The sequence below is a fragment of the Nelumbo nucifera genome, chromosome 5 (assembly GCF_055504915.1).
Source record: "Nelumbo nucifera cultivar China Antique chromosome 5, China Antique-T2T, whole genome shotgun sequence".
Lineage (NCBI taxonomy): Eukaryota > Viridiplantae > Streptophyta > Magnoliopsida > Proteales > Nelumbonaceae > Nelumbo > Nelumbo nucifera.
The window spans coordinates 50,357,734-50,383,314 of record NC_142653.1 but is presented as its reverse complement, the minus strand read 5'-3'; the positions used below and the strand labels follow the sequence as shown (position 1 = coordinate 50,383,314).

The 25,581-nt window shown below is 41.0% G+C and overlaps 1 protein-coding gene and 1 pseudogene across 2 annotated transcripts; one reads left to right on the top strand and one right to left on the bottom strand.

Annotated features, from left to right (window-relative positions):
• The first annotated feature begins 6,833 nt into the window (after positions 1 to 6,833).
• LOC104588745 (SKP1-like protein 1B pseudogene) lies at positions 6,834 to 7,154 on the top strand (annotated as a pseudogene).
• A 4,464-nt stretch (positions 7,155 to 11,618) lies between these two features.
• Positions 11,619 to 24,357, bottom strand: LOC104588732 (uncharacterized). 2 transcript variants are annotated; one of them, XM_010246790.3, is made up of 5 exons: positions 22,816 to 24,357; positions 21,900 to 22,699; positions 21,707 to 21,796; positions 12,908 to 13,702; positions 11,619 to 12,237 (listed from the first exon to the last, which is right to left on the bottom strand). In XM_010246790.3, exons 1-5 carry the CDS (start codon positions 22,922 to 22,924, stop codon positions 12,094 to 12,096), a joined length of 1,938 nt encoding a protein of 645 aa, XP_010245092.1. In that variant the 5' UTR covers positions 22,925 to 24,357; the 3' UTR covers positions 11,619 to 12,093. The 2 variants fall into 2 exon arrangements, with proteins under 2 accessions (XP_010245092.1, XP_010245093.1); XM_010246791.3 differs by having other exon boundaries at positions 21,900 to 22,612; positions 22,816 to 24,351.
• Positions 24,358 to 25,581: the final 1,224 nt, after the last annotated feature.

Sequence of the window (25,581 nt, the reverse complement as noted above, 5' to 3'; positions counted from 1 at the left end):
ATTTGTGTATGAACTCCGGGTTATTCCCACCAACGATTAAGTCATCAACATAAACCAGGACGTGCAAGACAAGCCCATTATTGCGATATGTAAATAAGGAATAATCGAAATAGGACTTATCAAACCCAAAAGTTTTCAAGGCAGCACTTAATTTAGAGAACCAATACCGGGGGGCTTGCCGTAGACCATACAAAGATTTCTGGAGTTTGCATACCTTTCCAGTCCCGGAGGCCGAAAAACCTGGAGGAGGTTTCATATAGACATCCTCATGGAGATCACCGTGCAGAAAAGCATTGTGGACATCCATCTGATGCAATTCCCAATGTTGGGCCGCAGCAACTGCTAAGAAGGTTCGAACTGTGACCATTTTAGCCACAGGGGCAAAGGTCCCGTTGTAATCAAGACCTTCAACTTGAGTGTTGCCCAAGACTACCAACCGTGCTTTAAATCTTTCAATGGATCCATCAGAATTGTACTTGATTTTGTAAACCCATTTACACCCGATTGCCTTTTTTCCAGGTGGGAGGTCTTCCAAGGTCCATGTCCCATTGTCTTCCAAAGCATGTATCTCTTGGCGCATAGCCTCGCACCACCGAGCATCAGCCATTGCCTCAAAGAAATGAGTAGGTTCTCGGCCTGTAGTAACAGCTGCCAAGAAATGTCTGTGCTTCACAGAAAAATTATCATATGTCACATAATGAGTTATGGGATTAGGAGTACCTGAGGACTGAGATTATGCAGGAGAAAAAGCGGAGGGGTCTAAACGATGAGCAGAGTGTGTGACAAAGTCCTGTAAATAGTTGGGGGTCCGCTTTTCTCGATGTTCACGGCCTAATAACTCCGTGGTAGGCTAAGGAGCAGCTAGAGTTTCATTATTCCTGCAATCTGTATGGCTCCTTGTCTCATCAAGAGTACCTGCCTCCTCATCATTACCCGTGTTCTGATGTCCTTCTTCATCGATCGTGTTTCTCCCTCTGACTTCTATATGAGGTGAATCAGATACCATGTCAGGAGGAGTGGTCGCAGAGTTCGGTGGTTGGATAGTCCAAGGCAACCCAACATTTTCCTTGGCTATGGGAGGACTGGTTACTGAGGTTTGATGTTCCGGAGTGGAAAAGGGAAACTCGGCCTCACTAAACACCATGTCTCGTGAGACGAAGTAATCACCAGACTCAAGATCGTATAATTTCCACCCCTTTTTCCCAAAAGGGTACCCAACAAAGACACATTTCCTACTCCTAGCGGCAAATTTGTCACAGTCTCGAGTATGCGAAAAACACAAGCAACCAAAAACTCTGAGATATTTATAAGGACTTTGTCCAAATAGCATCTCGTAAGGTGTTTTACCACCAAGAAGGGTCGAAGGTGTCTGGCTAATCAAGGACCCTACGGTCAAAACACACTCACCCCAGAAATTGATCGGAAGATGAGCTTGAAACCTGAGTGCTCTGGCCACATTCAAAATATGACGATGCTTTCTCTCCACACGACCATTTTGTTGTGGTGTTCCAACACAGGAAGTTTGAAATAAAATTCCTTACTCGTCAAAATATGATTTCAAGGATTTAAAATATGTTCCATTATCACTTCTCACCACCTTAACCTTCTTATTAAATTGTCGTTCAATCATTACACAGAAATTTTGAGTCTTCGACCAACTTCACTTTTTTCAGCTAGCAAATAAATCCAAACCGCTCGAGAATAATCATCAACAATTGTCAAAAAATATACAGCACCACAAGATGCAGGTACTCTATAAGCACCCCATAAGTCACAATGAATCAATGCAAAACAATCAGTCACTTTATTGCCGCTTTGAATAAAAACATCTCTAGTATGCTTTGCCTCCAAACAAACATCATAGGTTTTGTTCTTACTATTACTGATATTAAGAAGCAAGCTGATGTAACCGTTTTTGGTCACGTACCATTTTTTGTGATGTATAAATTTTTTGGCTAAGTACCTCGTTGTTTGACCCGGTGGTGACGTGCCTTGGTGATGAGCTACTTGGTGGCGAACTCCCTGGGGGAGAACTGCTTGGTGGCGAGCTGCCTGGTGGCGAGCTCCCTGGTGGAGAGCTACTTGGTGACGAACTGCCGGGTTGCGAACTGTCTGGTGGCGAACTACCTGGTGGTGCTCCCTGGTAGCGAACTGCCTGAGGGCGAACTCCCTGGTGGCGAACTGCCTGGTGGCGAACTCCCTGGTGGCAAACTGCCCGGGGGCGAACTGCCTGGTGGCGAACTGCCTGGTGGTGAACTCCCTGGTGGCGAACTGCATGATGGCGAACTACCTGATGGCGAACTGCCTGGTGGCGAGCTGCCTGGTGGCGAACTGCCTGTTGGTGAACTGCCTGGTGGCGAGCTGCCTGGTGGCGAACTGCCTGGTGGCGAACTGCCTGGTGGTGGACTGCCCGGTGGCAAATTGCCTGGTGGCGAACTACCTGGTGGCGAACTGCCTGGTGGCGAACTCCCTGGGGAGAACTGCTTGGTGAAAAGTCTTCAAACGGTAAGACGTCATATCCCGTCAGAACCGGGGTACGGTGATGAACTCCTCGAGGTTGTCAGGCTGAAGCTTGTGTCAGGCGGCCAGGTCGGCGCCTGGGCCAAGTTGTCAGGTCGGCACCCATGTCAGTCGGCGGGTCAGTGCCCGGGCCAGGTTGCCAGGTCGGCGCTTGTGTCCGGGCCAGGTTGTCAGGTCGGCGCCTGTGTCCGGGCCAGGTTGCCAGGTCGGCGCCTGTGGTAGGCTGATCCGGCCAGGTCGCGCAGGCCGCGCCAGGTTGCGCGCAGGCCGGGCTAGGCCGCGTGCAGGTCGCGCCAGGCCAACCAGATTGGTGCCCGAGGGGGACACCAAGTTGGTAAGTTGTTGCCTGGGTGTTTGCCTAGTTGTCACGAGGTGCCACGTGTCGCAATTTCACTGGAGGGCCAAATCTGCCCTCATCAATTGCCCCCCACTCTCGAGTTGAGAGTAACTCAGCGAAGGGAGTAGATTTCTTTTGGCTCGTAAGTCAACGAGCTAGTAAGTTTTGATCCAATTCCTTATTCTTTGGGAGTTGCCTGTATGTGGCGAGCTGCCAGTAAGACGAGGGGGTCTCCGCCAGTTCAGTAGTGTAGCCCTTAGGCTCTGGGGCAACTTATAGTTCACTTTTGCTGATTTTGTTCCTACTGAGGAAGCGATTGGATATTTAGCAATAGTGTGGCCCCCAGGCTTTGGGAGTGACTCGTAGTCTACTCTTCTTTGACTTTTGCTCGTGCCGGAGAGGCGACCGAGCCTTAAGCAGCAATGTGGCCCGTAGGCTTTTGGGAGTGACTCGTAATCTACTCTTTTTTGACTTTGCCCGTGCCGGAGAGGCGACCGGGTCTTAAGCAGTAATGTGGCCCGTAGGCTTTTGGGAGTGACTCGTAATCTACTCTTTTTTGACTTTGCCCGTGTCGGAGAGGCGACCGGGTCTTAAGCAGTAATGTGGCCCGTAGGCTTTTGGGAGTGACTCGTAGTCTACTCTTTTTTGACTTTGCCCGTGCCGGAGAGGCGACCGGGTCATAAGCAGTAATGTGGCTCGTAGGCTTTGCCTGTGAGGTGTCGAGCTATGATTGTGCTGCATCAGCTTCGTAATGTCAGTCACCCACTCCTACAAGAAGCTACTAGGAGCTCGACCTTCGAGGGCAGCACTACTAACTTTAGGTCGCCAGCTCACACGGGAGCCTTGGAAGGCTCGACCGGTAAGGGCGCCTATGTAGTCTGTTGGCCGTCAACTCCCACGGAAGCCACAAAGAGCTCATCTTTGTAGGGGGGACCTTGCGGAGAGGAATGATGAGGCATTATCTGAATTGAAAGTAAGGTTGGTAGAGCTACTTAGTCTGTTAGCTCCCTGCATAGTTTTTGAGTTCATAAAAAATGTAAACTATAAAGTGATAGCTTCAAAAAAGTGAGGACTTAGCTTTGGTAAGATGAGAACTTAGCTTTTGTAAGATGAGAACTTAGCTTTTCGTAGCGTGTTCCCACAGACGGCGCCAATTGATGTAACCGTTTTTGGTCACATACCATTTTTTGTGATGTATAAATTTTTTGGCTAAGTACCTCGTTGTTTGACCCGGTGGTGACGTGCCTTGGTGATGAGCTACTTGGTGGCGAACTCCCTGGGGGAGAACTGCTTGGTGACAAACTGCTTGGTGGCGAGCTCCCTGGTGGAGAGCTACTTGGTGACGAACTGCCGGGTGGCGAACTACCTGGTGGCGAACTGCCTGGTGGTGCTCCCTGATGGCGAACTGCCTGGGGGCGAACTGCCTGGTGGCGAACTCCCTGGTGGCGAACTGCCTGGGGGTGAACTGCCTGGTGGCGAACTCCCTGGTGGCAAACTGCCTAGGGGCGAACTGCCTGGTGGCGAACTGCCTGATGGCGAACTGCCTGGTGGCGAACTGCCTGGTGGAGAGCTGCCTGGTGGCGAACTGCCTGGTGGCGAGCTGCCTAGTGGCGGACTGCCCGGTGGCAAACTGCCTGGTGGCAAACACCCTGGGGGAGAACTGCTTGGTGGCAAACTGCCTGGTGCCGAACTGTCTGGTGGACTCGTCACTTGACTTGCTCCTAGGCGGTCTGCAACTCAGAGGATGGTGGAGCTCCCTGGTGCAACGCAACCCGACTACCCTCCGCGTGAGGTGATTTTCTCTCCTTTGTAGGCGGTGGGAGCTGAGGGACCTGCGAGAACTGAATCAGAGGACCCTGGGGTATTTTCCCGGCGGGGACTCTCCGATGCCTAAGCATTCTGATTATAGAGGGCTTGGAGAGAAATGAGAGAGCTAGAGAGCGGGGGTTACCATCCTTTTTCCTCCCCTTTGGCTTTGGGGGTCGGAGTCCTTATATAGTGGTGCCCTCGCGGTTAGGTGGGTGAAAAGCCTTTAAACGGTAAGACGTTATATCCCGTCAGAACCGGGGCACGGTGATGAACTCCTCAAGGTTGTCAGGCTGGCGCTTGTGTCAGGCGGCCAGGTCGGTGCCTGGGCCAGGTTGTCAGGTCGGCGCCTATGTCAGTTAGCGGGTCGGTGTCCGGGCCAAGTTGCCAGGTCGGTGCTTGTGTCACTCGGCGGGTCGGTGTCCGGGCCAGGTTGCTAGGTCGGCGCCTGTGGCAGGCTGATACGGCCAGGTCACGCAGGCCACGCGGGCCGCTCCAGGCCGCGTGCAGGTCGCGCCAGACCGGTGGCCGGGGGGGGACACCAACTTGGTAAGTTGTTGCTTGGGTGTTTGCCTAGTTATCACGAGGTGCCACATGTCGCAATTTCACTGGAGGGCCAAATTTGCCCTCATCACAAGCTAACCGTTTGATAAGAAGGGTATCCCAATCTCCGATGCCACAAATCGCATGACCCAATTCCATGCCACAAATCGCATGACCCAATTCCATCTGTTTTGTAAGCACGAACCGGCACCACACCCTTGAACACATAGACCCCATCAAGTTGTTCACCCACACCAATCAGAGTCCTCGAGATACAGTCCTGTATCACACACAACTTATTAGTAAACGTCACAATACAATTTATGTCACGAAGTAACCGACCTATTGACAATAAATTACAATTTAGTTTTGGGACATATAATACGTGCAGCAATTTAAAATTATTTCCAAATTCAACATTGCCTTTTTTCACGGCCTCGGTGTGCGCACCATTGGGTAACCTAACAGGACAAGGTGCAACATTATAGGTGTCGACGAGCACATTTAAATTCCATGTCATGTAATGTAACGCCCTAGAGTCAATAATCCATTCAGTGGAGTAATTCTTACTAGAGAGTTTTTCATTCGTCTTGGTTTATGTAAGCATTAAGCATGCTTACAAGAGTCTGCCATTGCTCGTCATGACTGAGCAGCATTAGCTTTTGTCGTGCCTCGATCACGTCTGCCAGAGGGTCCACCCCCTTTTCCTCATCCTGCTCCACGCCTAATCGGCGTACCACGGGGTCTGTCTCCCCACCATTCAGGGTATCCAATTAATTGGAAGCAAATCCTTCCTTCATGGCCAGATCGACCACAATTGTTACACAATTGTTTTGTCTTTTGAAGCAGCTCTACTGTCTCGCGATGTCTGCGAGGCTTGTGCTGCAAAACCAACCGCATCTGCTCATTCCTCCTTACCTCGTGTCAACGATCGATGTCGATCTTCTTGTATGATCATTGAGTAAACTTTGTTCATATTTGGAATTGGCTCCATACTCAATATGTTGGAACGCATAGTTCCAAATATATCGTTGTCCAAACCCATCAGAAATTGGTGGATTTTCTCTTCTTCTCTTTCTTTAACCAATTCGGCTGCCACTCCACACCTGCACTCGCATGTACACATGGGTACCTTAGAGTAGCTTCCTAATTCGTCCCACATTGCCTTCAATTTTCCGTAATATGCAACCACTGTCTGTCCATGTTGCTTGCAGTTAGCAAGCTCGGATTTAATCTGATAAATCCGGGGTCCGTTGCCTATCGAGAATCGTTCCTTCAAATCATCCCAAAGCTCCTTGACCGTCTCCATATATGTAATAGTTGAACACAGTGATGGATCGGCAGTATTGAAAACCCAAGCCACCAACATCGAGTTCACAATCCACCAGAGATCGATCTCTGGAGCGTCGTTCTCTGGCTTTATGACCCTGCCTTCGATGAAACCGGTTTTTGTTTTTTGGCACGAAAAGCAGTTCTCATCGCCTTTTCCCATTTGTCGTAGTTATCTCCTCTCAAGACCACTGGACTTATAGTAATTCCAGGATTATCTGATGGATGCAAATAAAAAGGAGAAGACGGTCCAACAGACTTACTCGAGCTCTCACGGTTCCTGTCGTTGTTGGCAGCCATGGTGACCAATCAGCAAGACTCGTCTGAGATGTTCAACCAAATGGTCGAAGATGGCTTTGGTGTCGATGTGATTCCGTTGCTCAATGTCAGCAGTAATATCTTACCCAAGGTGATTGATTATTGCAGGAAACACGTCGAGTTTGATTCCAAGGAGAAGATGGACGATCCTAATGAGGCTCACGAAGAAATCAGGAACTGGGACTCAGAGTACATCAACGTCGGTGTCGATGAGCTTTACCATCTTATAATGGCTGCCAACTACCTTCATATCAAAGGGTTGCTGAATTTGACTTGTCAGAATGTAGCTCGGATACCATGAAAAAATTTCGGAAGCAAAAGGTTCCCTTTCCATTGTTATCTTATGATATATATATACAAACTCGATGGAGTTTCTTGCTCCCAAAACTTTCTAAAAACCCTACGTCCTAAATGCAATGCAACTTCTATCTCCAAAAGACTTTCCAATCCAAAAAGAATATCTTCCTAAAAACAAGGCTGCTAAAAACAAAACTTCTAAAACACAAAGCTTCCTAACTGTACAGGAAATATACAGATCCGGGATCTCCTAGGACTCACGAATCTCGTCTAATACCTTTTGAAATCTTCTGTCAATATATATCATTCATTGACAATATTGCAGATGTTAGGGTAAATATCCAAACAAACATGCATATTTACCACTAAAAACTCACAAAAAGGATGCTAATTCATCTGACAAAAGAATTGTCACCAGATATCTAGTATATTGCAGACGTTAGTATTCATCGTATTCACTTATACTTCCATAAAATTTTCATATTGGTCTTTGATAAAAGCCAACTTTTTGCATTGGGTGCACTAACAAATGATTTTAAGTGTTCATAATTTAATAATGGATATGACATTAAACAATGGTAAAACCGGATTCATTTAGTGAACCCCATATAATTGGGATAAGGTTTAGATGATGCAAGGTGCCAATCAGCTGGTTGGTAAGGTCTCCTCTGATCGTAGCAGAGATATGGGATCGAATGTGGGGGATAGGCTACCCCATTGTGTAGCCCTTCAAAAGATATCAAAACAAAAAAAAAGGTTTAGATGATGAACATGTTGAGTGCATTAAGATTCACATTATGTTTATTGTAGAGGATTAATTTTTAGGTGTAAATTGGGGCTATCCATTGTTTTCCTCTTGCTTGGCAGAGACCTGAAATTCATACAATTGCCATTATAAATCCTTCATCTGAATACTATGTAAATCTACCCTCCCTCCCTTTACCTCACCAAACCCATGAAAATAAAAATTAAAAAAAAAAAATCTTTCAGGGTTCAATGACATTGGTTGATGCTAAAAGAATTCAATGCAACAGCAAAGCATGTCACCTTGTTGAAGTCCTCAGTAAAGATGAATAGAGCCCAAATTGGGCATATTATACATTAGTTCGACTGGATAGATGGTGAGAAGTTCCTTAACTTTACCAGTCCAGCCAGTGGCGAAACTAAATGAATGGTAGACTAGACATCAACAAATTAAAGAAATGAACAGAAAAGTCAAAAGTGATGAATGCCTTTTGTGTATCAGGTCTCCACTTGACCTTTCCCTTCAAGGAGTGAAGGGAGTTATTTAGATCAAGGATGCTTTCATATGTATCAGTCCAAGTAAAATGCACCTCAAATATATAAGTTAACATATGATTTTATTTAGCAAATGGATTGGTTTAATGGCAAAAAAATTTGGTTAATGGTTTGTAGAGACCCAGTACCTTTATCTTAATCAAGTATCGAATATATAAAGTGGGAGCTGAGACATTAGTTGATGCATTATTGGTGAATTTATTGTAGGATATCTACAAGTCCCACACTTGTCCCATGTATTTATATCATAATAAATTCAACACGAGATTTGGGGTTATTAATGCATTTATTAATATAGAGAGAGAGAGAATGTGTAACAGAAATTACGATTAATGCCAATTTTCAAAAGAATAGCTAATATGATCAGTGAAAAAAAAAAGATGGAAGCTGGACTAACTTGGGCCTTGGAGACCAGACCTGATTGAAAAGAAAAGAACCATTTGAACACTCATCTTTGAAATAGGTTAACCTGTAAATCTAGTGTTGGATTAATTGAGAGTACAGTGTGTTGATTGGCCAACGTAGTTGCAAAGGTGAAACAAACATATCAATGAAAAAAAGGGCATAGAATCAAGCCAAAAAAATCTCATTTGATTTAATCTCACTATTCATGAAAGATCAACTTAGGCAGGCTGTGTTTGAGTCGAAAGAAAAGGTAGGGAAACCTGTACAGGTTGTATCGCTGTTTTCAAAATCGGACCGGACCGGATGGTCGAATTGGAAAAATCGGGAACCGGTCATCTGACTGGTTTGGTTTTCCTCCAAAACCATTTTTTTCCTCAAAACCGTTGATTTTGGTCAGTAAACCGCTGAACCGGCCAGTTAACCGTTCGAATGGTTTTGATCGTTTTCCAATTTTTTAATTTTTTTAAATTTTTTTATTTTTTTGTCAAAACAGCCGGCTGTTTGGGTCGAACGGTCAGACCATTCAAACCGATAACCAGACCCCTGATCGATTCGATCACCGGTTCGTTTTTAAAAACCATATTTTTTTGGCAATTTCTTATCAAAGTTTTATCATAGAAAACATTACGATAATAGTTCTAACATGTACATGTTAAGTAAGAATAGTGAGAGACTAGATGAGATTGAAATGAAAAGTAGTATTCTGAGTTCTAATGTTAGAGTCGGAGAACATAGACAATCTGACAGACTTCAAACAAAAAATGGTTAAGTGGATAGCAATGTTCATTGCTCAGAAGCCAAAATGCTAGAAAATTGAGATGTCAATTATCTTCTTTTTCTTCTTCCCCATTGTTAATTTATTTTCTTATAAATAATACAAGAAAAAATGAACATTTGTGAAAAATGTTGATAAAATTTCTTGGATCGATAGAATATTTGTACAAGGCAGAAGTGCTACTGTAGCTTTTGTCCAATTTCTTTAATTGTTTTACCCTTAATATGATAAGATCTTCCTTATTCACCTTACTTTATTATCCATGTATATTTCAGCTTTATAGTTATCTCGACTGGGTGATTGCAAGGCGTTTGTAATAAACCAAATACCTGCTAAATCAGACGCAAAGACGGTGCAGAAATGCAGAAATGATTTGGGCAGACCACACAAGGGTGATTTAATTTGCTATGGATACACCATGGATGATTTAATTTGATATGGCCATGCTACATTTTGCATTCTATTATGTGCATGGGTATTGATGAAACATGAAGAACTTTATTCTTTGGGGTATTGTAACATCTCCCCTTCCCCCACTAAATCCCTTCTGTCCTCTTAAATCTCCATTGACCCCTTTTGACTCTCTTAATAAAGCAAAAGTATAAATTAGATGGGTTTATGTCAGATTAAGAGCCAATCCAATCTTAAATATGGAATCTAACCTCAACCCAAACTGATATTAAAATCCAAATTTTCCAACCCAAACTCATTTTAGTGATAGCATCAAGGTCCTTCGCCGGGGGGTACAAAAACTTGTTAATAAGGATGGCAATTTCTATCATACCCGGTCGGGACGGGTTCTTTTGCTTTAAGGATGGATTTTGGGGTGGAGACAGGTTTTGGGATTCTATAGCCCATGCAGGTACAGGTTGGATACGACATTAGGTTAAAGGAAGTTTGATGCTTATACATGAAAAAAATAATAATAGAAATTAGAAATGTTGTTTATTTCTACATGTCTTAATCAAATAATTAGAAATATTGTTTATTTGTGTTATTTTACTTATTTATTGTTTATACATGACAAAAAAATAATAGAAATTAGATGCAGATTCTAAACCCAACCTGCTCCTACCATTGAATGTGGGGAGAGTAGGGTCAGGAATGGTTTTACATTTTCATATACGGGAAGGTTTGGATTCTCAAAATCCAACCCGCTGCAGGTTTTGGGGTGGATATGGATTGGGAGGTTAAGGAGGTGAATAGGGTTTAGAATTTAAAAAATACTCCCCAAACCCACCCCATTTCCATCCCTATTAACATTAAATCAGGAGAGAAAACATTCAATTCCAACAAAAAAAATCCTGATAGAAAAAACATGACCCAAAACACACAGATCTCTGCACATTAATATCAGTTTATTCAAACAGTCCTCTAGTAGCTTCTTGCTGTAAAATCAGAGCTGGAGATAGCAAAAGCCAATCAATGGATCTCTGTTTTGATTATTTCTGACCCGAAGGTTGTTATTAACTTTTTGGAATGCCTTTAGCTGGATTGATGCTACTCATAAACTTTCTTAGTTAAGGTTAAGTTTTGTTCATTCTTAGGTCTTTGAACAAGTCTTTTACTTGAGCAGCCCCCCTTGTATTGAACCGTTTGTTGCTTCTTTAGTGTGTGTGTGTGTGTTTACATATAAAAAAATTATAAAAAAAAAAAAAACTAATGTCCATTCAAGCCCAAGCACTTGCATGGATTTATTTGCTGGTGTATCTAAATTGAGAATTACTGCATAGGTACTACTGGACGTTATCCTATGAAAGAACTAGGACAAATTAGGAGCCATTTTGGTAACTTTTTCCCAAGAGCATTTCTGGTGCCCTCAAGAGGAAAAATATGTTTCCTGTAGGTCAGGTCCGTTACCAAACACAGCCATATGTAGTCATAAAATTTTTCCTTGTTCTATTATTTGTTTTTGATATCTCGATATAAAAGACATTTTTCCTATGCATTGTTACATGTCAGAGATTATATGTTTCCAAGAAGCCAACATTAACCAAAAAAAGAGACTTCTTTTTGCTTCTTTTCATCAATGACCAAAACATTTTAACCTTTTTTTTCCTTGAATTGGGACCCTCTCAAAAAAAAGGAAAAAGAAAAAGAAAAAAGATCTCCCAAACTGTGCAATTCCCTCCCTTCTTACATTGCAGACCAAAATAAGCCCTATCCTATCCTCTTATCCACCCACGGAAACCTGATAGCACCTTCAAGTTTTGGCAGGCACAGCACATCAGAAGTCTTTCCTGAGGACTGGAGCACCTGTAACTTATTACACTCGCTTTCAGCAAAAGGCAAGGATAGAGATATCCCACCCATATCTCTCTCTCCTTTCTTTGACATCCATTCAGCTTCACGGCTTCCCATCTCAATATCAATCAAAAACAGTAATGGAAAAAAATAAAAATAAAAAGTACCCTCTGGCATCAAACTAAAATTTCTTCATCCAGTATGTAAAAAGACTGGTATCTCAGGCTTCAGATTCAGAGTCAGACGAGCTCAATCCAGAAGAAGCACCACCAAAACTGCCAACACGTGACTCAAGTGGCATAGGAAGTTTCACTTGCTGCTGACTGCCTCGGCATAATTTTGAGGATGGCCTCAGTTTCATATACTGCACAAGACAAGTAAAATGTCCACAAGATAAGAAAAAGTTCAACTACTGAAATTGCAATAAATTATTGGAAACTGCAAGGTAAGGTCTCCAGCTAGGGGTGTCAATGGACCGGTTTTGGGTTGGACTCCATCCAAATCAAAATCCATTTGGATGGATTGGACAGATCAATAAGACATTGAATTTGGATGGACTGGACGGACCAATATGACATATTGGATTGGACCTGGTCCGTCCATAATGAATTTATATTGGATTGCGCCAATATCTGGTCCATTGATAGAAGATAAGAACATAGGTGTCAATGGACCAGGTTTGAGTTGAAACCAATCTAAATTAACAAGAATTTGAACAGATTGGACAGTCTCTGGACCGGTCCAAAATGGTCCAAAACTATAATTGGACTGGATTGGACCAGGTCCATTTGTAATGGACTCACATTGGACTGGACCGGATTGGACCAAATCCAGTCCAATTCACACCCCTACCTGCAGATGGTTGTAGCAGAGACTTGGGATCAAATCCTAGCTGCACCAAGGGTTTGGAGGGTTATGTGTTTGGGGGATGGCCTCCCCCCAGTTGTATAGCCCCATGGAGCCAAAAAATTAAAATAAAATTTGGAAACTTTGGCATTGTCCATATCCAAACCAAAACTGAAGGTCCCCACTACCTCTTTGTAGAAAGCACTGATCTCCTCCTCTGTAAGGCCTTCCTCCTCTCCAGCATTTTCATCCCATCCAAGTGAACGAAGGAATGCAGCCTCTTCCTCATCTGGATACACAAATGCATCAGGGCTTGAATGTTTCTCTCCATTGTTCAAAAATCTTTGGGACTCCTCAGAGGCATTGCCATTACTAATGGTTTCAGACCCATTTTCAGTCGACCAGTCTAGGCAAGAGGGATCTGGTGAAGGGGCATCACTACTCTGAGGGCTAACTGGAGCAGCAGGGAGTGCTGTCTGTTCAGTTGACTTATCTAACAGAGAAGATGAAACAACAGGGCTTGGATCTGGGGCAGCTGAAGAAAGGTTTCCTGAAGTTTTCTTCCTCATAAGATTGAAGAAATCATTTCTACTCTGGACTTGAGATGTTGTGGGCCTCTTCTCCACAGAAGATCCATGCATAAGAGAAGCAGCAGCTGACTTGCGCTCATTGGAAAGTTTCGAATTGTTTGGGCTCTTCAGAGGAGTGAATGCAGCCGATGGAGCAAGGGCGAGCGGGTTATTCGCTACTTTGCTGACATTTGTTGGACTCTGACCATCCTTTGCAATAGGTGAGATACCATTTTTCTCCCGTGGAGCTTTCAAGACAAGAAGTTTCCCACCATGAGATGTCTTTGAAACATCAGATCTCATAGGTGCACCACGTAGAGATGAGAGTTGCTGCTGTTGAATGGTCTTAGTAGCATTCATCTCTCCAGTTCTGACAGATATCTTGGGCTTTGCTTTCTCTAAAGAATTGAGAACCTGAAAAGATAATTGTACAATGATTAGCCATTAAAGATTAATATTAACTTCTGCTGCTTGAAACTAAATAATGTATTTCCACAATGAAAAATCTAGACCCACCAACAGGCATATCAAGTTTCAACCATCATACGACAGACTCATCATTTCTCAATAATCCAATGGGCAGGCTCATCCGCCTACCAAAAAGGATAAATTATGCAGCTAACCAGTAATTGCCGAAAGTATTCTTTTTTACACCAATTGCCAAAAGTATCCACTAACACCACACCAAAAAGATAGTCATAGAATTTTAAGTATGTATACCTAGTAGAAGCTATTAAATATTTAATGATAAAAATCTAAATATACTGGTATAAAAAACTCCCTTTGGATTATGTATAAGAATAAATGATCTTTAAGTGAAACAAATTTGATGGTGGATCTAGATCATGTATGGGGCATGTGGCAATTGAAGGGTGATGAACACCACAAATTTGTTTGAGGGCCTTCCTTGTAGCATGGCCCTTCAGTAAACCATAGTAACTACTTTGACCCATAAAAAGGAAACAATAGTAACTGATAGTTCTCAAAAATAATTATTAGTTACCATTTCTCAAAAAAAGTTACTGAGTTGTTTGAACATCCTTTATTGCATTATTCCCTACACATTTTTATTATTGATAAGAAGTGCCTAACGAGGTTCAAAGTATCAATACAATATGCCTTGTATCGGGCATATCATATTACATCATATCTTTGGCCCATCGACATGGCTAAACACCCATTATTTTGGGGTTTGACAACTTTCAGAGGGTAACAGGCCTAAGACAAATTTAAAAGAAAAAACCAAAAAAGAGGAGTGTGCCTTTGAAAAACCCAATATGCAAGATCATATGTATCAGGTGCATTCATACTTTAAAGTTTAAACCTTGGTGCCTAATTTTATCTTTCTAACTTACCAAGCATTAGTGGTTAAATACATATAAATAAAATTACTTTCAAATATGTATCAGCAAACCAATTATAGTTACTAACTACATAATGGACTGTATTGGTTACATTCAAAAAAAACACTACCATAATAATTTTTAGTATATTCAGAAGAGAAAAAGGTTTGGATATGCGTTGAGAATACTGTTCCACATGTCATTTGTGGGAGTGTCAGCATGTATTGCTGTGGAGGTGAACATCTTTGTGTTGATGAGCCAGCTCGAGGGTAATTCCGGCATGCCATGTACATGGAGTTAGATATATTTGTTTTTGACAGACTTGAATGCTTTTGTATATGTAATGTATATGTAGTTTATAGATTTATGGATTATATCTGCAGTCACAATTTTTTTCTTGTTTGATACTTAGAAAACATCTTTAGGATCATGCTTTACTTCTCTAGGACTAACCACTTCACCCCAATTTTTGCCTTTGAAACTTTGCTATAGAATTATCAGCACGAAGTGAGTTATTCTCAGAGACAATTGTGTTTTCTCATGCATGTCAGCCAAAGAACAATAATTTTACCATCTCACCCAAAACAACCCCCCTGTATAGCTGTAGTTCAACAGTTAAAGACATTAATGAAACCTATCATGCCAAAAAAGAAAACGAATTGGCAACTAGGCATTCAAAACCCTGGACTCTCTTGTAAAAAAAACAAAAGCCACACCTTCTAACCGACAAACCACTGCTTAATGAAGAACTCTAAACAAATTATAAATGATAACAACAAAACTAAATTAGGGACTGGATAATGAAATAATCAATATGCATCATTGCCAAACAGCCAAAGCAAAGGGAAAGGAATTCAAAAACATGGAATAGTTCAGACAAAAAAGCCTCAAAGAAGTGTTTAAAAGATGTTTGAAGAACCAGGCTTTGCTCAGCAAATGGCTGTAGAGGTTTCCCAAGGAAAATGATAAATTATGGCACAAGGTTGTTGCAAGTATTCATGGCATGTCAAGTAATGGATGGGATGCTGGATGTCTTCGTAGAGCTACCTTCGCTGCCCCCTGGAAGGCTATTCATGAAATTCTTCCTACCTTTTTACACCATATAAGGTATGATTTGGCTTCCAGTCCAAAAAGCAGCTTTTGGGAGGATGTGTGGATTTGGGATATCCCTCTGGGTGACAAATTCCCTTCTCTTTTTGATCTTTCTAGGTTTAAGGGTAGGCATATTTCTAACTTTCTAAGTCAGCATTGTTATCCTTCAGGACTGAACTGGAAATTTGGTTTTCTCCCATTCCCCCTAAAATCAGTGCTTTCTGTTGGGCAGTGTTTCATGGTTGTACTAATACCTATGATCTTCTCCAAAGAAAAAGACCAAATTGGTGCTTGCCCCCCAACTAGTGTGTCCTTTGTAAATTGAATGGTGAGACTGTAGTTCATCTTCTAATCTCCTGCCCCCTTTTGTTAGCTTTATTTGGGATTGGTTTGCTTCTCTTTGGCTGCAGGTGGTCTTCTCTCTCTTGACAGGCTAGATGGTTTGTTTAGCCCTAATGGCATTAGCTATACAAAAAAGAGGGGTAGGACCTTGTGAAGATTCACTAGAGCAGCATTACTTTGGACTGTTTGGGAGGAAAGAAATGCAAGAATATTTGAAGAAAAGGAAAGAAGCAAGGAAGCCTTCATAGAAACAATGACCATAAGAGTGGCACACTGGGCAAAGAGCATGAAGTTGTTTTCAGAATTCAAGATTGAAGTCTTTTTAGAGCTTGGGGTGTTGTTGCTGCATCCTCATCTACAAGACAGAGATATGTAGAGGCATGGTCTCCCCCAGCCCTTCAGGTAATTGGGGGGGAATAGAGATGAAGATGGGAACATACTTGTTTTATACTCCGGTCCTGTGGAGCAAGGTGATGTGGCAAGGTCAGAGTGGAATATGGGGTTGAGAAGGCAAAAGAACAGGGTATTAGTAAACTGATTATTGAGGGAGACTTGAAAACTGTGGTAAAATAGCTGATAAGGGGAAGGGATGACATGGCATTTGAGGAATGAATTCAGGAGATTTAATGGCTATCAAAGGACATGTCAATCCAAGAGAGATGGTGAGGAGAACTGCCAACAGTTTGGCAGATAGCTTAGCCAAACAAGGGCTTCATAGAACACATATGTTTTGGGGTCAAATGTAATCTTGGTTTGGATCAGCTTCTAAAGCTGGATTTTCTTTTCACAACTTGGTGTAACCTGATTTTTTCTAATTAATGAAGTCTTTTGTGTTGCTGATCAGAAAAAAAAAAATGTTTGAAACTCCTCCTGATAAGGAGATCCTTTTTTATCAACCTTAGCACATCAGTGTTTAGCAATGAGCTTTTCTAGAAGGGCTAAAACCAAGTTACACTGTATCAAAAGTGTTCTTCCAAGGTGATAAGATGTTTTAGAGTAATAGACAGTAACAAAATGTGACCAAAAGCTAATGTGTTTCTTTTGTATTAGAGGATAAGCAACACATTTAACCATCTGGTGGGCATTACAACAACTAAACATTGATTGCAATTCATATCATTTCTTAGCACCCTCCAAATTCCAACTGTAAGAGGGAAATTGAAGATCCTACAAAAATTCAAATGCCTTCTAGAAAAGACAAGAAACTGTCATAACTTGGGCACCTTTTATTACAGCCAAACCTATTAGAGCATGACTGGAAGATAAAAAACATAACTGAAGCTAGTCCAACCCACAACAGTCTTTATTCAACAATCTTCAAAGCCTCCATCAGTCCATCACATTCCAAATTAGTTAAGTCATTTGTGTTCATCATCAACATCCAGGCCTTATCCCAATTATATGGGGTCGGCAACATGAATCCTGTTTCGCCATTCTGTTTTGTTTAATGCCATGTACTTATGGGCACTTAAATCATTTACTACTTTGACTCATGTTGGTCTATCCCTAATCCTTCTAAGCCCATTCAACTTGCAATATATCAAGTCTTCTTATAGGTGCTTTTGGCAGTCTTCTATGCATGTCCAAACCATCTTAGGCTACTCTCTCATTTTATCACCCTATTGGGGCTACTCCTAGGTTCTTTCAAATTATTTCATTTCTTACCCTATCCTTTCTAGCTTTTCCACTCACCTATCTCAACATATGCATTTCCTCTAAAATCAATTTTCAGACATGTTTCTTGACTACCCAACATTTTGCCCCATACAACATAGCAGGCCTTACAACTGTTTTATAAAATTTTCCTTTCAATTTGAGTGGTATTTGTTTATCACATAAGACTCCGAATGCACCTCTCTGTTTTGTCCATAGCACTTTAATCCTATGGGCAATAATCCTCCACAATCTCTCCCTTCTTATGAATTATTGAACCAAGGTACTGAAAAAAGGGCACATTGTGTTATCTCTTGAGTCCTACTTATTTTAAAACCACTTCTCTTTGGGTATTTGTCCATAAACTTAATTTTGCATTTAACCCTTCATTAGTTTCATCAAGACCTCCTGATCAATGTTTTTTTTATGAATGAAGGTAAAATTTTATTAATTCAGAAACTAATTTAAATTTGTAAGCTCATACAACAGCCCTTGGAGAGGAACAAGCTGCAACTTTGTAATATCACCTTTGTTCTTAAATATAGGCACTATGCTGCTATTTCCCCATTCATCAGGCATCTTTTCTTTCATTACCTTATAAAATAGCTTAGTTATCCATAATAAGCCTACCTCTACCATACCTTTCCACACCTCTATTGACACACCATCTAGTCCTAAAGCCTTTCCCTTCTGAAGTGTCTCTTTCACTTCAGCAATTATAATTTTACAAAGGTACGTGCTATTTCCAACATTATTAGTAATGACAAATCTCTCCTCTACTAGTGCCCCCTACATGTTTTCTCATCTTTCCTTGATTTCCTCAAATGTTAAGTCACGCACTAAGACGTTAAAATCCTTAGAATGTGACTACCTAATGAACAAAATAGAAATAGGATTGCTCTTTGAAATAAGAAAATAAAAACCCGCAGAAAGCAACTAGCCTGGTCGCAATGTTTTCAGGGCCAATAGGGTACTTGTGATTCTGTTAGGTCAGAAGTGATAGCAGTGATGGAAGGGGTTAGAAGAGCAAGAGAACTAGATATAAAGAAATTAATCATAGAAGGGGATTCAAAGGTTGTCGTGATTGTGAAAGTGCAGTGGGTTCAAAGATCAGCCAACTCTATAGGACACTCTAGCTAAGCAAGGGGTTCTGAGAGAAAAAAAATGCTTTTTTGAGAAAAAGGCAAAGTAAAGTATATCATTGATAAAATAAATCCACATACATCAAGAGTAAGGGTGGGAAATATCATGTACAACACTACAAATAGAGGGAACAAATATTTTGGGCTAAGTTGTAATATATATCAGTGGGTAAGGATAGATATGAGTAAGGGTATTTGTTTGTAAATTAGAATGTAAAGTTGTATATATTATTCTCTTTTTTAATGAAATCCCTGCCACTCATCAAAAAAAAAAAAAAAACAAAATCAAAACAATGATGAGGATCATCCATCACTTGATGAGCTTCCTACAAGGGAATTGCTACAAAGGACAACAATTCCAAAAGGCTATGAAGTAGTGGCTCTTTCAAAGAATGAATCAACCAGACTCAATTAAAAATGGGAAAGTTTGTGAGGAATTAAAAGACATCTTTATATTTCATTTCCTTTTATATAGCGTATGTTGTACACTCTTGGAGGAAATCCAGATTATTATTATAAATATGTCTAAAGTACTTGCTATTCTCATCAAGAAAATATAAGGTAAAATGGTACCCTTGTTTTAGGTGGCCTATACCCAAAAACCTGCACCAAGGTATCATATCAAGTAGGATTCTTTGATTTTTAGTATAAATTCTGCATCCAACACCATGTCTGGCCATCTCTTTGTTGTATTTAGGTAACATAATAGGTGGAAATTTGGAATGTGAATGATTTGGCACTGAAGATCTTGAGAGCTTGTTACATAAATATGGTATGAAAGATCCCAAATGAAACTTCTTCCTTGAAATCTTGTCATATTGGGAACCACCAACTGCCCCTAACCACCGATAGTAACCATTGAGCATCTAACTTTGAGTAAAAAAATTCGCATTTTGTGCATTCTAAACCTCCCAATGTGAATAAACTATTTCCGGTGTTAAGTTTGCTTGGATCTTGTTATTTATCTATTATCTTTTCTCCCTTTGGCCCCGTTCATTTACAGGTAAATAAGAGAGGGGAAGTTGGTCAATGTGTATCTTTTTCCCACTGACCAACTTTACAATGTTCTTTTTGCATTAAGTAATGGGCCCCATGGTAAAATCAGCTCCACTTCCCTGGGTAAAACTTACCCATCTCCCAGTTGGGTAAGTAACTTTCCCACCTGAGAGGAAAATTTATAAAACATAATAGGACAACTTTGCCCATTTTAATATTAACTTTTTATAGGTAAAAATGTCATTCTATTACTTACCTGGGAATCCAGGGAATCAAAAGAACATGTGTAAATGTTACCCAGGAAACATTTAGCTGGTTAAGTACACTTACCCGGGTAAGTTACAAAGTTGTAAACGAACAAGGCCCTTATTGTATGTGTCGGTTCAATTGGCATCCAGACTCCAAGAGTGATTTAAATGCATAATCTCTTCTATTTTCAAAATGTTTCTCATTGTTCTCCCCACATTGACCTTTTCTCTTTGATCATTCTCAAAGACCAGGACATGCCAACATGGTATTCAATATTGCCAAACTATGGGCTTACCAAAAAGCAAAACTTCCATATTACAACCATGAACCAATCTTATCACTATATAGAACTAAAGCAACTAAAAGGTTTTTCCTGAATTTGCAAACTAGCATGAATGAGAGAGAAAGAAAGAGATTACATGGCCCAAATGGCAACTCATAAACATCCTAAGGTTAACTGTGGCTTGATGATACTATGAAAGTTAGATCATTAACAACACTCAAGCAAGCAGCATCCATTTTTTCTTATTTTTTAGATTGTGCAACCATTAAACATGTAAAATGATCTGTTTGACTCAAAATTTAGCTGACCAGGGTACTTTACTCCAATGCTGATCCATCCTTAAGCCATTTTGCCATGTCATGAAATTCTGCCTCATGTTACACAATCTAACAAGCAATTCCAAGTTCCCTCTGAGATTCTTGGAGGCTTTAATTAAAATTAATGGTTGGGATAGGAAGGTGTTTCTCAAGAGATAGCAGCAAAATTGTGGCCATTTGGGGTACCCATCAGATCAGCAATGCAGATTCAACCAAGGCTATGGTGCTCCCTCTTCTTTCTAGAGGGCAAATTACCAGCAATCTCAACTTTACTTCATCAGCCATTGAAGAGGACAAACAGATGATATTACTAACAAATATGAGGGTTAGGATCAAGGTTCAAAGAATCAATACGTATCACGGGCCGATACTATCGTGCCGATGGCTTCCCGATACACCCCTCTAGGGGTTGTATCAGGTCAGACACTGGTTCAGAGGGTAGTCGGGCCTTAAACCAACCACTCTGAACCAGTTTCGAAATAAAATAAATAAAACCTAAAAAAAAGTTCTGATGGCATATCAGCCTGTGTCGATACTTTGAACCTTGGCTAGGATAGGATCATATCATAGAGACTTGATATCTGCAACCTACCTAAACAAAGTTATGGGAATTTAGGCATCCATCTCAGAAATCAGGAAGAATTCAAGAACAAAAATCAATGAAGTAACTCAATTGGGTGTTGGAAGGTTTTTTTGTTTTGCAAAAATCTCAATACCCAGTTAGTTTTATATTGAAGAATGAAGATTTAAGCTATATACTTTTATTCATTAATACACCATCATGCCTCACCATGACTAAACCTCTATTCTCTTTAATACAATTCCTTTACTTTATCAAAAAAAAAGAAAAAAATAAACTCAACCTTATTGCAATTATTATTTTTTATATCAACAACTAAATTAATTAAGGCCCATTGAAATCAAATAAGGGAAACTTAGAAAACAGATGTCCTAAAATGGAAAATTGTTACAAAACTCAAAAAAAAAGTGGTAGCTCTTACTGAAGTTTTAGGCATCGAAGGTGTCATTGGTATTAACTGCCTCGACTGTTTGATGGCCAATTCCTCAAGCCTCTGAGTCTCAACAGATAACTACAAACAAGAAACAAGGGATGCAAACAAAAAATGGTCAAAAATGCAATAACCAAGAGAACTACAGAAATAAAAGCATGAAGGGAAGGAATAACTCAGTTACCTGGGGAGAAATGCGAGCCCTTGAAGGGGCCTGTGCCAATGTCTCAGCCATATTGAGACCAGTAGACGAGTTGGTTGCCCCAGAGGCTGAACTACCTAGAGTGGCTTGTTGAACAGATGAGATTCCTGTGCCATTGTTTCCAATTATCATGGGCACTTCTGCCAAAGCTGAAGTCCAGCCATCACCCCCAATCAAAGCCGAACTACCCATTGGCAAGCTTTGGACTGCTGAGCTCAAACCAGGTGATGATACTCTTCCTATATCCGGAGTTCCTGGCTTTTCTTCTGCTCCAAGCGAGGGGAAGTCCCTTTCAAATGCAGCCTTTTGGATGCTGCTAACAATGCTGCCACCAACAAGCAAACCATTGCTGGTGTTTTGATTAATGTTACCATTGTTCAAGTCAGCTGCTACTTTTCTGGGCCAGACCTCACCCCGTTTACCTGATACCATTGATTGTGAGCGCCTTAAAGTGTCCTTTTCAATCCTACTAGTCAGAATACTCACCAAAGGATCAGAAAAATCAAGGTCCCTGTGATCCCCTGGGACAGACCTCTCTTTATCACGGAAATCAAGGATGTCCTTTTCCCAGTCCCTATCACGGTGGCTCCTAGCAAAAGCACTGTAAGACCGTGTGTAGCTAGGAATCTCCTTGTCATGAACAATGGAGCCATTGCTGCTCGAACTCCTTCTGGAGTAGGCTGAAGAGGTCCTATCTGAAAAGGCAGAAGATCGAGGGGTATCATAATCTCCAATGCTCAAAGATGATCTGTTTCTTGTGGGAAGTGCAACAGCATTATCATCTAAACAACAAAAAGAGAATACACCATAGAAAAAATAATGTTCAATATAAAACTGGCATTCTGTAGAGATAAAGGAAGAAGACTGACAAAACAAGAAAAAAACCAAGTTAAATTACCAGATTGCAATGACGATGATGCAAAATGGTGGGTTGTACTGCCAGCACCAGTTATGCCTCCGGTGCCCTTCAACCATTCTGGAACTAATGTGGGTTCACTTTTTGCCATTACGGGTATTGAACATGATAAGAGACAATAAAAATAAATGTGCCAATGTGCTTATCCTTTGCGGTCAATCCACTTAACTCAGTTCAACTTTTACTAGTAATGTTGTTTATCTGTACAGAACTAATCCAGCCCATCCTTAGTTTTAGTTTATCAGCAATTGCGCCTCCTTCACATGGACCAGAAATGAAACCACACACTACTTCAGTCGACCAGTTTGAACAGAGTTCGCAAACCTTTAATCCTATCGAATGCAGTCACGGAGATTTCAAAAGAATCCAGCGGCTCCTGTACAAGACGGAAAAACTCTAACCTCCAGTGGAACAAACGACCTATTCCCTCAAAACCACAAGTAGGGTTCCTTTCTGCTCTCTGTACACCGTTGATTCAGCAAGACCAAATAGAAAAGATGCGAACTTCTACACTACCATGCAGCCAAAGGAAGGTCGGAGACAATGGCAACAACGAGAGACACAATACAAGAAAGAAGACGAAAAAGGTGCAACAATAAGGGCTTCTCTACGCCTCCATCTTCAATAAGAGATGGAATTGCAGTCGGCCGAAACACACTCAGAAGACCCTCATCGCATTAACGACTCAAATTAATACGCCCAAAGCAACCTAGCCCTTCGCAGACAATGAAGGAACTACAATGCTTCTCGAATAAGAATTCAAATCCATTACAGCAAACGAAGAGAAACACCCAACCCTATAAATATAAAAACCCTAGGCAGCGATACGATTATCACGGACCCAAAACCATCCAAAAACGAGGAAACCCTCGAACAGAAGTGCCTAAAACTAGGGTTAGCAGAGCACAGAAAGGCAGAAATTGAAACAAAAACCAGACAAAACGGTAAGGGGCAGAAACAGAGACGAACGAAGAGACTTGACTAACCCTTGCCTCTTAAGGAATGATGGGAAGGACGACACCAGAAAGTTTCTGCGCTGGCAATCCCCACCGAAGGATCCAAGTTGAGAAACCCTAACCGTTGGATCAACCGCCGAGTGTGTTCCAATGCTGAGTAGTCGTTTGAAGGAATTCGAATGGGAGACGGAGAAGCTGAACAGTTTAGCAGAAGGAAAGAGTGTGTGTGGAGGCGCTTCCGATGGGAATTGAAGTGCCGAGCGGGACAGAGCCTTTTATTAGGTCTTGTGTGTGAGAGAGAGAGAGAGAGAGAGATTAGAGAGAGGAGAGAGAAAGAACATGCGCTTGGGTGGCTGCCGTGGAGGGAAAGAGGGTTTTATCCGAGTCCGGGAGAGTCTAGTGAGAGAAAATAAAGGAGAAGAGAGAAGAGAGGTCTTTGAGTGTTTTTCTTTTGTGTTGTTTGGGTCACTGACTCACTGAGACGAGAAACGTATGAAGAAGAAACTCTCTTGCTATATGGGCTACAAGGACAATGGAACCTGTTTTTCCTCTTCTACAAAAAATGTCTGCTCACCTTTGTTTCTTGCCTCTTTTGGGGTCAGATTTTGCTATACCGTATGTGAGAACAGAAAGGATGAGCTCCCTCCTGTAGATAGATATTTGGGTCTATAAGATTCTCTCTCCAAGGTCAATTTGTTATGACAGCACATGCACCATGAGCAAGGGTTGGTGGGCTGTTGGTGTGGTCTTAGGAGTTAGAAGCTGGAATCTAAGGGGAAACAATCTCCAATATGATAACTAACAAACACTACTTCAAGGGCTTTTAATAGAATAGGTTGGTAGATTGACTCATATGAGTGAAGCCAGAGGCCCTTATTGTACAAAGGGATGTGTGTGTTCATTGGTGATTGTTATTACACTTGCAAACCCATTGAATGCACAATACATTCTATCTGCCAACTGGCTAGTTGGTGAGGTCTCTAGCTGACTGTAGGGGAGATTTGGGATTGAATCTTGTCTGCACCAAGGTTGGGAGGCTATAGGTTTAGAGGATGGGCTACCCCCTTTTGTGTAGTCCTGGAGCCAAAAAATGCATTTTTGGAATATATATAAAGGAATTGGTATAAACCAATTTCCTTTATTATTTATTTTCACTAGTGCAATAGCATGTGCTATGCATGTGTGCAATATAAAAAGATAAAATTAAAACAACAAATCTTGTATGTATGATGTAATATAAATTAAGTGATTTAGCTTTTATGGCTTCTATAAAAACTAAGGCAAGTATTCACTTCATATAGTATAGATACAGATTTTTATTAGCCACATGGCAAATGTGATTCATGTCCAAATATGGATAATATAGAATATAATTGTTCCACTGTATCATGTCTCCCTCAACAATTGATCTACTAACTATGGAGGACATTAGAGCTTTATTGGTACCATACTATCATTACACAAGATTCAATATAGATTAATAAATGTAAAAGAGAAACATGGCCAATCATTACATTCGGGTTACATAAAAAATTAAGAAAGATTAAATACATAAATAAAATATGTATGTACAGTAAGCATAAACCCTACTAAATTTTTGATAGAATATTCTCTTGATACCAACATGAAAATGATGAGTCATAAAAACAAAATAATATGTGTGTTAATATACATTTCTACAAATTTATGCATACATACGTGTGTACATATGTATGTATGTATGTATGCATACACTATAAAAAAACACAAATGAGGTCTTAGATTTTTTGGATTTTTTCGACTACAATACATT

Bases quoted from the DNA above. Each gene is read 5' to 3' on its own strand.
- LOC104588732 (XM_010246790.3), bottom strand. From the start codon at position 22,924: ATGGCAAAAAGTGAACCCACATTAGTTCCAGAATGGTTGAAGGGCACC. The intron at 21,797-21,899 runs GTAACTGAGTTA...TCTTGTTTGTAG, and splicing joins GGGCTCGCATTTCTCCCCAG to TTATCTGTTGAGACTCAGAG. The intron at 12,238-12,907 runs GTAGTGGGGACC...TGTCTTGTGCAG, and splicing joins TCAGTGCTTTCTACAAAGAG to TATATGAAACTGAGGCCATC.